At 37.2% G+C, this 12,500-nt stretch overlaps 1 protein-coding gene across 7 annotated transcripts in view; it reads right to left on the reverse strand.

Moving 5' to 3' along the window:
- Positions 1–12,500, reverse strand: part of celf3a (cugbp, Elav-like family member 3a) — an 80,178-nt gene that overhangs the window by 53,845 nt on the left and 13,833 nt on the right. For 3 of the 7 annotated variants that reach the window (XR_015516171.1, XR_015516170.1, XM_087294933.1), the window contains exons 1-3: positions 10,438–10,527; positions 7,131–7,407; positions 6,717–6,799 (exon numbers count right to left, since the gene is read on the reverse strand). Coding sequence is in view for 4 of the 7 variants with exons in the window: in XM_087294933.1 (XP_087151059.1) it covers positions 6,717–6,799; positions 7,131–7,275 (228 nt within the window). In the remaining 3 variants the exon portion in view is untranslated. 7 annotated transcript variants of the gene reach the window in all.

Genomic DNA, 12,500 nt, shown 5'->3' on the forward strand with positions numbered 1-12,500 from the left:
CAACTGCTGGTGTGTTTTTTTTAATACTAAGAGAAGGCCGGAGGGAATATGGTTGAGATGTGGCCAGTGAGTGAATGGAGGCCAAAAGCATGTATGTGAGTGTGTGTGTATGTGCGATTGAAGTATCTTGGAAGACACCTGCCGTTTGTTTTGCCCATGCAAGAGGGGCCCGTGTGATAAACAGAGCTAAGCAAACACGTTGGGATGGCAACCATAAGCATAAGAGCGAGAGATGAGGAAAGATAAGAGGAGGAGGAGGAGGAGGAGGAGAAGGAGCAGTATGGGATTGAAAAGCAGAAAGAGGACTCTAGGTCTCCATTCTCCTCCTCTGTCTACAATCACGGCGTGCCTCTCACCTGAAATTAAACATAAGACCAGGTGCCACTCCAGCCATGCCATCTGTTCACCCCTCCTCCCTTGTCTTCCTTCACCTCTCCCTTCAAATCATCGCTCTCAGCTGATCTTTTATTCACTTTCGACAGTAGCAAAGTGTGAATATTAAACTGTTCTTCTTTAAATAAATGCACGGATTTGAACTATTTTAAGCCTGAAACAAATACGTGAGTTTGAAACTGTAACATTTCAAAGCTCATTTAGATGTCATTTTAATATTTATTATTAGCATCCAGGAAGTAACAGTAGTAGTGACCTATAATGTGCAGTAGTGTGGACAATAGTGTACAAATTACACATTCTTTTTAGAATTTACTGCATATATTCACTATTACATAGCAGTTTGAGGCTCAAACTTAATAAAATTCACCTCACATCATATGATTGGTAAAATATATATAAGCAAATGCTTTTTTTGACACCATTCTTGGTTGTTTTAGAAGAAAGCAAGCGATAAACTTGATACTGTAACAACTGCTGTTGAAATAAAGACCATTAGAGGGATAACTTCTGAATAAGAGACAAAAGAAGATACTCTTTATACAAGCTAAACGTGTTATAGCTTTGGTATAGAAAAACACCCAAAGACCTGTTCTAGCACAATGGATAAAGGAAACGTCTGATAATCTTGCTCTTGAATAGTACACATATGCAATCAGAGGTAAAGCAGAGACCTTTTAATAAAGTGTGGTCTCCTGCCTAGTGGTTAGTGCGTCAACATATAGCACCCAGGTGCTCACGGCGACCTGAGTTCGATTCCCGGCTCGAGGTATTTGCCAATCCTTCCTCTTTCTCTCTCTGTTCCTCACACTTTCCTGTCCATTAATTTTCACTGTCCTGTCAATAAAGGTGAAAACCCCCTAAAATATAATTATTAAATTAAAAAAAAAGTGTGGTCTCCTTTCTGTCACTTTATAAATTGATAGATAAAAACTGAATGTCTTTGGTAGGGATGTCCCGATCAGGTTTTTCTGCCTCCAGTCCGAGTCATTTGATTTCGAGTATCTGCCGATAGCAAAACCTGATCCGATACTTTTACTATACATGAAAAAAAAATAAAGAAGAGCGAAGAAACTGATCCAGGGTGTTCCTGATTTTTTTTATTTAATTCACTATTTTAATATTCAACAATTCTGTTAACAAACAGAGCACTTCTGCAAGGTAGCTTAATCAATCAAGTAATAAATAACAAAAATTCTTCACTTTTGGACATAAATATTTTTTAAAAATCTAGTATAAAACAAACAGCACCTTAACTCGCAATCCCAAGTTTACATATCTCACTGTTTGCTATGACAATGTTGTCGTCATCAACTTTACAATACCTCCAGAGCGCAGACATACTCATGCTTTCTGCTTCAGGCTGCTTCTATGTTCTACTTTGCCTGCATTTAACCAATAGCGTCTCTGCACATGTTGCTGTTTCTGTTTGAATTCAAGAAAGAGGACTAACTCTGTGCCACCGCATAACTATAGATGCGTTAAAAAAATAATGACAATTTAAACATATATATTCGCTTTCCTGACTGGGAGGTAACCTCTGATTCCGATCCAGTTTGAAACCGTGTGATCAGGCCCGATTTCCAACTACATGATCGGATCTGGACATCCCTAGATGACTGTAATTTAAAATTCAATGCAATAATGTTTTTATTATTATTATTATTATTATATACGCACACACATTCATCAATTTAAATGTACTTTATAGTACAGTATTGTATTTTACTTTATTTTATCCTTTATTTTAAATGGCATTCCTGTTTAACAAATGCTGGGGTGGGAAAGAACATTCTGAAATATTATAGAAATTAATATTCTGTATTGTTTGCTGGGTTACATTATATAATTAAAATCAATAAAAACAGATATGATAAAAACAGATAATATAAAGAAGGATTATACCACTTTTTTGATCATGCTATGAAACAGTGATGCAATTGTTAGATCAAAAACCTAAAGCTAATAGAGATGTCATTAATAAAAAAAATCGAGATTAAACTATAACTGCAATAATAAATACAACTAAAATACAAATATCAGTTTAAAACAGAAATAAGGAAAACAAAAATATAACAAAAAAGATTAAATCTCTAATCTTCAAATGTTTATTTTAACAAACACTATATCAAACACTGAAAAACAACACTGCAAATAAAGCATTACCTTGAGTTTTCTTCATCTACACACTGAAAGTCAATAGAATCCATTTTTCTACAGATCTTTTATGTTTCACACTAGACAAAGTCCTACAGATTTGGAACAGCATGAAGCTGACTGAATGATGACAGGACTGTCATTTTTTGGGTGAGCTATTGCTTTCCTCGCTATTCTGAACAAGCAGATATGTTTTCATCACTCACGAAATGACAATGCAAACAGACAGTCTTAAAGATCAAATCTGAAAAGCGGATTTGAATTGGGTGTAGTGTGAACAAAGCCTGAGAGGGGGAAAAAGAAAAGGTGAGAAATGAAGGTTCTGAGCCAATTTCTGTCTTATCTTATCTGTCTTTCTCCCCTCATCGTTGTTACAATTCCTATCTCACCCGCACACGCACTCTAAACACACATCACGCAGCGTTGCCGGAGCGATTCGTGATGATTGACAGGCTAGGGGCGGGGCTTGTTCTGAATGGCAGGTGCCATGAGCTGGTAATAATGCCACACAGCTGGGCTGTCGTCTGCGTGTGTGAGAAAAAAGGAAAGAAAGAGAAAGAGGAAGAGAGAGAGATTTCTCTTTAAGAGAGGGGGGCTGTTGTACTTAATAACGTGGTTCCCGTTCTACCTCATGGGGGAGGTTTGAACACCGTCTTACCAGGCTTAGGTAAGGGGGGTAGACTAAAAGAAGGATGGAGGGACAGAAAAGAAGGACTGAGGATTTAAAGCCGAGAGAACCCACTGATCTACGCCTGGAGAGGTCGCAAAGGTCAGACTACTGTCATGCTAATAATGGGATTTGTTCTGGAGTTACTCTTGAGCACACATGCGCATAACGCCACTCGCCATAAGTAAAAACCATCTTAACAGATGCTCACAAACAATGATCATCTAAAACAAGGTCTTCTCCAGAGTATATCCAGGAATCAGAGACTGATTTGAACTTAATACCTCTTAAGACCTTTTTTAAGACTCTTTCCATACATTTGAAGACCTTATAACCACTTTGGGTTTCAACCGGAAACACTGGCAAGATTTTAACTTACAGTATATTTACAAAATAATAATGTAAAAAACGAATCCAAAACTAAAACATTATTCATGTCGGCACCAGTGGTGTAGTGGTTAGTTTGTCGACACATGCACTCTGGTGTTAACGGCGACCCGAGTTCGATTCCGCCTCAAGGTCCTACGCCGATTCTTCCCCTCTCTCTGCTCCCCATGCTTTCCTGTCAATTCTCTCTACCGTTCTATCAAATAAAGGTGAAAACCCTTAAAAATAATTACAAAAAAAAAAACAAAAAAAAACACATTTTTCATATACTGAATAAAAATCGATTAAATCTAGCTAATTCAGCAGGTTGGCGCCTATAGAACTACAAAAATAATGGTGTTGCCTTGGTAACTGCAGTAAACAAAGCAGCATGATGTCAAATTCAGCAGGATTTTATTGATTTCACAAACTACACAGCGTCCTGATATTCACAGACTTAATTCAGGCAAACTTTAGCATACTACCACACATTGTATAATCAAAAATGATGTAAAATTTAATACCTTGCAAAATAGCATTTAAGACTTTTGAACACTTTTTAAGGGCCTTAAATTTCTCTACATTGATTTAGCAACTTTTAAAATTTTAAGACCCAGCAGACACCCTATTCTCATATCCTGAGAACGATATATTTCACGCTATAGTACGGTTTCTGTAAATTCAATTAATTAATAGTTATTGTTAAATAAGGACAACTGACAAACTGGAAGTCATTCATTTACAATGGAAAGTAATCCGGGAGCTGTGTGGTGTTCCGATTATGTCAGTATGCAGACATTACCGATCCGATTTGAGCTGCGGATCCGTTAAAATAATCGAACTCCTGCAACTACAGCGCATGCGACTGGTTGACCTGATGTGATATATTCTATTGTTGTCCAGGCAGGTCCGTGCGCGCGGGATGAGAATTGCATTTTTTTTTTTTTTTTAAGGTTTATATTAAAACATGTTTATTCATAAATCAGTAATAATTTTTTTTTATGTTGTCTCCACAATGCCTTTACATTTTTTTTGCGGTCTTTGAGTTTCTAGTGTTCATTCATTCAACCATGGTGAACAGACGGAGAATAAAGAATGATTTATACTTCTGCATCAAGTGCACGCGTATGCTCTGGCGCAGCCTGCGCGTTGAATCATAGCTCTCGTTGTGGCTGGTCGCCTACGCTAACGCGCACCTCTCAAAAAATCTAACTACCAACGCAACAACGCATAGTGCAAGCCCTGTGATTGGATGACTTGGTAGCGCTGACAAGAGTGGGCGGGACCGAGAGTCGCGCTAACTTGTTGGAGTAAGTGTTTCTCTTTAAGAGTCCTGTGAAGGAGGTCCAGATGGAAACTTTTGTTTTGCGTTTATCTTATGATTAAAGTTGTTGCACGTCCGCCCGTTCCCGCCGCAAAATAAGCAAGTTTGAGTAACTTCTACAATAAGGTAGCGTTCAGAAAAAAACAAATCACCAGCAAAGAAACACGACACAGAGGAACATAAAAACCTCACTGTCAGCTAGCATTTCGAAAGTGTTATTGCAGACCACCACAAACAGCGTGCAGAGGTATAAATGCACGAAAATGCACAAGGCATGCGCCGTGGGTCACACCGATCACTCGATGTAGAAGTATAAACCAGGCTTGAAGGCTCTTGCTTTTGCACTCCTTTATTTCGAACACTGCTAGAATCCAGCTTCTCTCCCATGGTTTACAACAAAACTGACTGCGACTGCCACAAGGGGGCGTATTCCGACAGTCATGTCCGAATGTCCTGTGCAGTAGACAGGCAGCTTAAAATGTAAACATTGTACTTTCAAAATGTAAACTTTGTCAGTTGTTTTTACATTCTGTCTGCATCCCTGTAGGGGTATATAATATTGTACTTATATAAATTATGAATAAATATTATCTTAATTTATTTAAAAAAAACAAGTTGTTGTAGTACAACCTACAAAATTTCAACTAAATTTTTCCATTTCTTTGCTTTTCTTGAGTTTTCCTCTTTTTTAAAATTTGTATTTAATATTTTACTCTATCATATAAATGTGGGTGTACTACTTTTTGGACCGTTATCATAAGTTATTTTGCTAGATAACCTCCAGATTTAGCTTCAGTACTGACTAATCTTATGTATATGCATGAATATAATATTGTATAACTTCCTATTAAAAGTGTGAATACAAAAGATAAATTTGTGAGGGGTTTACTTATATGTGCTAAGCACAAAATCATCAGATATTTGGCTAAAACTAGAACAAAACGTGGTTTACTTCGCTTGCACTTCAATTTCGTACATCACTCCACCAGGCTTCAATGTTATCCTACGTGACATACGGAGCAATAAAGCCATATATCCCTTCATTAGCCTACGTCTGGTGGGACCACAGTTGGCTGTTCAGATGCACCAGAAGCTTCTGTTTGGCCGCTTAGTCCACATCGTGTCTCTGCTTTTTACGACATTTCTCCTCTCGGAGCTTCCTCTAGCACAAATTAAACCCGCTTAAATAGAATTTGAGGGGAAGCGAAAGATTCCCTGTGGGTTTGGTTGCTCCAAGTCTAATCAACAGGAAGAAAGAAAGAAACATCACCATGAGAGCGCTGAGCGTATAGTATTAATTGCAAAACAGACCAAATGATCTCATCCCCCAGTTCAACACACTGACATCACACACAGCATTCGGCTCGTAATGACCACACGCATCTGGAGGATCTGGAAAAAGCAGGCGATTTAGGGATGGAAACATAAAAGTGATGAAAAGACGAGAGGTTTTGGATTTACAGGTTGCCCGTCAAGGCGCTGGCGCGGCAGATGGCCTAACAGCTAATCAACGACTTCAGAGAGCGACAAGATCGCGGATGCCTTCAAGGATTGTGCCCTCCTACATACCTAATTAAAGTCTGTTCAGTCAACACACATTTCCACAGATCCTGTTTCCTGAACCATATAATGTGTTGTTTCCATTTTTAGAAACAAACTCGTGCTCGTCTGTCCGGTTAGATTTAAAAGATGCATCCTATATGCGAGGTCTACTATATATAGGCAAACTGGAAATGTTTGTCTGGCTTACTAAATCTATTTTTCACCCAGCCCGTCTCTGCGTTGGTTTTATTAACAGCGACAACTCACCCCTGGCAATGTCTTCTGCTCGTGCAGTGCATTCTGGGCCTTCAAGGCTGACTCCCTCGCACAGTATGTCAAGAAGGCACATCCTGAAGAGGGAACAAGAATACAACGTGGGATGTATAAAAAATGAAGCAGACCCAGACAGACCATGAATATCAAGCAGTGTTTTGCGGACATCACAAGTGTGACTAAGAAATGTTGAACAAATTCTCCAAGAATACATTCGATTTTCTCTTAAAACCAAAGATGCTGTGGCAAAACTAAAGGTTAAAGAGTCTACGCGACGCTCTAAGAGCAAGACCTCACAAGAGACGTTTCTCTTAAGATATGAAAAGGAAACTCATCTAGCACCATTAGTCTCCCATCTCCCCTTGAGACTGTCCGCTCAATAGAGCCGCGTCAATCTCGTTTAATTACCTTTGTGCATTCCCGTGTACTTGTCCTTGATCACCGTAAGCTCGTAGATCTTCCCGAACTGCTCAAAGATGGGCTTCAGGTCCTTCTCCTCCAGATTCCGTGGGATCTGGCCAATAAAGAGCTTGATGGCGTCGGCCTCCTTCATTAGGACAGTTTCCTAAGGGGACGGAGCGACAGCTGCGCCCGGGGTTTCAGCACTGGAGAGCGGCTCAGCGGTGGGGGAAGAGTTGCGATGTTAAACACGGGTCCCGATGGAAAGGTCTGAACCGTGACAGCTCTGAGTAGAAGAACAGATAGCGCTTTTTAAAAAAAAGCTATACTCGCTGACACTTCATAATAACTTCCATTAACAAGATTTGTGTTTGTAAAAGGACCTGAGGTGCTTGTAAAGCAGCCAAAGATATGTGTTAAAGACTTTCATGAGGGTGTTTTATTAAAGGAATTTGGTAATTCGGTTCACAGCACGGCTAGCCACACTTGAACTGGAATGCTTTGCAAAAAAAGCTTTTTATTTTGTGATAAAAATAAATACAAGTATTTCAGTTCCCCTAATGTAATCAATTAGTTGACATAAAGGGATGTTTTAGTTATCAATTAAGACATTTTTGTTAATTAAAATGATCTAAAATTAACACTCCAGAACCACCATCTTGAAATCTAGATTGTAAACAGGGAATTAAAATAAAATGAATTTTCTGCTCCACTTAAAAACAATAGGTACTTACATTTACATTTCACATTTACATATGCTAAATGACTAAATGTAAATGTCTGCAATAGCTACTTAAGAATGAAAGACGAAAAAAGATGAAAAAATGGTCAAAATATTTTTGGTGAACTATCCCTTTAAGAACGAAAGGCCAGTCACAATTTACTATGCAAATTAATCATGAAAGTGTTGCTGAATTAATTGTATTACATAGTGGAGGATAATAAATGTCATGCTATCACTGAAACGTCCAACACATAGTACAATTCTTCATAGATCATAAGACATTAAGTGACGTTTTATTTCTCAAACAAGCCTTTTTTTGTTAATTAAAATGATCTAAAATGAACTTTATGGGCTTCTTTTTCAACTGAATATTAAAATAAAATAGATTTTCTGATCCACTTTAAAGCAACAGTTACTTAATATAGCCTTAAGAACCAAGACGAATGAAAATGGTGAAAATATTTTGGGTGAACTATCCCTTTAAGAACCAAAGGCCAATGACAATTCAATATGCAAATTAAAGGGTAACACTTTACAATAAGGTTCATTAGTTAACGCATTTACTAACATGAACTAATCATGAACAACACATGTAGAGCATTTATAAATCATAATTGACCATTTACTAATGCATAATTAACATCCAAGTCCATCTTGTTAACATTAGTTAATGCACCATGTTAACATGAACTTACAATGAACTCCTGTATTTTCATTAACTAACGTTAACTAATATGAACAAATACAGTGGTTAATCCATTGTTCATTGTTTGCTCATGTTAGGAAATGCATTAATTAACATTAACTAATGAACCTTATTGTAAAGTGTGACCAATTAAAGTGAGAAAAGAATAGCTGAAATAATTGTTTAACATTGTTGAGGATAATAAAGACGTCAATACAGCTCATGCTATCACTCAAATGTCACACACATAATTCGATTCTTCGTAGATCATATGACATAAAGTGAGGTTTTAGTTCTCAAACAAGCCATTTTTGTTTATTAAAACAATCCAATATGAACTTTTTGGGCTTCTTTTTCCACAGAATATTAAAATAAAATGGATTTTCTGCTCCACTTTAAAGCAACAGCTACTTAATATAGCCTTAGGAACCAAAGAAAAATATTTTTGGGTGAACTATCCTCTTAAGAATGAAAGGCTAATCACAATTTAATATACAAATTAAAGCATGAAAAGAGTTCCTAAATTAATTGTTTAACACAGTGATGTCAATACAGCTTTGTCATGCTATCACCGAAACACAATTCTTTGTAGACCATATAAACAAACATTTTTGTTTGTATGTGAAATGTAGCTAAAAAAGTGAACAGGGCATTGTTTGTTTTGTCAATTTACACATGATAACGATCAAGTTATACAGCTATAGGCTACTGTTGCTCTTTCTGCTTGTTAGAACATCAAATATGCACTGTATTCATTCATTAATCTAACATTTTCTTCCCTTTAACATCCTCAACACCCTTTTCTAAATCAAAACACAACGTTCGGCGTTGCTATACTTCAAGAACGCAAGACCAGATCACAATTTAATATGCAAATTTATGCAAGGAGGACCACCAATCGCCGTTCGGTTCGCCAGAATTACAATCTCCTGTGTCTGAATGGCAAACATTCTCACACAATGGGAGACCTTACGTTTCTTTACACGAATACAATTTAATAAACACCTTAAACTAAATTAATAAGCTAAAAACACATCGTGAATGGAAGCTCTGATTGGGTAAAGCTGAATTAATGGCATGATATGAGGAAGAACAATAATGATTACAGTGGTGCTTTGAAATGTCAAACTTCACAGCAGATCTGTAGCGTATATCGTCAAATAGCATGTCTATATAATTGTATAGATCTATAAATAGCCTATTAATGACACGTTTTAAATTCTATAAATATTTCTATTTTAAGATATAACATAGGACAAAAACACTATGTAGGAGGTTATTCAATTGCAATATTAGAACAAAGAAACTTGTGTTGCGAGCTCTGGCAACAGAACACATTATAAGTGAACGCAATGAAATGCAATGCATATAAATATTGACGTATATCCCCCATTGCTTCTTTGTTTAATCCACACTGGAGGCTCAGGCGTATGTGGCTCTTTGTCACGACACTAACTGCACATACGCACATACATGCGAGAGAACAAAAACATGCGAGTGCACATGCAACTTCACGCCTTTAAATCGAAAAGAAGTTTAATCAGATCCTCCGAGCTATGTGTGCAAGGGCGACATTTGCTCTCGTTTCCTTCCCTCTCTCTCTCCATCTCTCAGTCTATCTCTCTCTTTAGTTAATCCCATGGGGATGTTTGTTTATTTGCTGTCTTTCAGCCTGGTTGTAGAATATGGTGTGCTTTTTATTCTACGTGCACAAGTAAATGGAGCCGATGGAGAGCGAACGGTTTGGACGCGAACCGCTGTGCGTTCAACTAAATCCGTGCATCTGTCACCCTTGAATCGCCTTGGGTTTTTTTGTCTCCCCGTGCCCTCTCAAATATCTCCTGTTGACTAGAATGCATGCATGGATCAATACGAGCACAGATGCGAGTCAAATGCATTTCACTCACGTTTTGATGCAGAGGCAAAGGAAAGAAGATGCTGTGTAATTCTGTCGGCTGTATTCACGGTGTTGACACTCCGTATAACCCGTAGCTTTTGACGTCGAAAGCCGGTGTCCCCCTCCTGTCCATCTCCTGTCCTCCCTCGGGGTGTGGAAACCGTGATGCTTACTCGGATTAAGGGAGCGTCGATATTTTCCTCTCACTAAAGTCGCTACTTCTTTTGGAGGGGGAGGCTGTCAAACAGGAACAGCTGTCCTTTTCATTTCACAGTCATACTATGCCATCTTTATTGCTCTTCATGAAGTCTTTATATCTTGAGACTTACGCTTCATAATGCATTTATTTTAATATCGCATTAAGGCAAAACTAATTAAGCTTATTATACATTGTTTTACTATATACTGCTGGATAATGGGATGCACAGCTAGTGTTTTTCAGCCTACGATGAACTTCCGGTTAGAGCTTTGTGTGACTATTTTCAATTTCATACGGTTCCTTTGATGTTGTAATGTAGTTCAAATACAATCAGTTAAATAGACGCAAGCATCCACTTGGTTTTTTACTCGTAAAAAGAGAGGAAAGACCATTTAAATGCAGGCACCGTCGTTTGCAGCAGGCTATCGCAGAAATTCCATTGAAAGAACTGGGGTAAAATTAATTTCCATATTTGAAAGACATAGCGTGGAAAATTTTTATTTATTGCAGGTCTTCTTGTTTGGTTTGATAACCACTTTATACCGTATCTCAGCCAGGCAGTGAAGATAAAGGTTTTTTCTTTATAGAAATCTGATTTTATATGGGATGACGATTAACCGGAAGTACAGGGGCTGGCTAACTGAAATTAAAAGTCTGTGTGCATATACCCCATTTAAGTATTATAACCTTAGATAGTGATATTCGATGGCATGTTTTATTGGAGAAAAAATAGTCATAAATAATAAAAAAAAAAATTACAACAAAAAAAAAGTAATTTGTCCATTTGCATAAAATAAATAAATTGATATCAAACACTCTACCACAAACAATTCATTAATTATTAATCAATTATATTAATATCAACAAAACATTTTTTTCCTGAAAAACCATAGGCCAGAAGAAATATAAATCATAAAATTAGTATATCTTTTTTATTTATAAAATAAAGCTCGCAATTGTATTACTGTTGGTGACACCATGGCTCAGTGGTTAGCACTGTTGCCTCACAGCAACAAGGGAGCTGGTTTAAGTCCTGGCTGGACCGGTTGGCATTTCTGTGTAGAGTTTGCATGTTCTCCCCATGTTTGCGTGGGTTTGCTCTGGGTGCTCCGGTTTCCTTCACAGTCAAAAGACATGGGCTATAGGTGAATTGAATAAACTAAATTAGCCAGTGTATCTGTGACTGAGTGTGCATGGGTGTTTCCCAGTACTGGGTTGCGACTGGAATTAGGGGCATCTACTGCATACAACATATGTCGAAAATGTTGGCAGTTCATTCCACAGTGGCGACATCAGAAATAGAAACTAAGCCAAAGGAAAATGAATGAAACATTTTTATTTCTGAAGAACCATAAGCCAGAAGAAATATGAATAAATGAAAATAGTACATCTTTATTTTTACATATGAATAAAGCTCATAATTGTAATCATATTACTAAAATATTGTTGCATGTTAAAAAAATGGAAACAACCTATTTTATTCTTGATTACAAAAGTAATAAGTACATCACTGTTATTGCATACTATAAGGAACATTAGCCAGATTAAGGCCCAAGCTGTTTTTTTACATGCATTTTTTATTTCTCTGCTATTTGGGCTTATTGAAACCTTATTAGAATAAAACCTAAGTATCTTTTTTTGATATGATGCACTTTTAGAGGAAAAAATATGTCCATCTATGTAGACTCGTGGTCCGAATTTCCATAAAACACAATAAAGTCACCTTTGCATGAAAGAAAGAAAAACCCTTTATTTCTGTCTTGAACACAGCATTTTTTCCTGACTGTTTTTAATGCATTAATAACACATACACACATAATTTTAAACAACATTTTTTTCTTCCAATTTTGGACAGCTAAAATAGTGTTTGGGAC

This window comes from Danio rerio, chromosome 19, assembly GCF_052040795.2.
Source record: "Danio rerio strain M-AB ecotype USA chromosome 19, GRCz13ab, whole genome shotgun sequence".
NCBI lineage: Eukaryota > Metazoa > Chordata > Actinopteri > Cypriniformes > Danionidae > Danio > Danio rerio.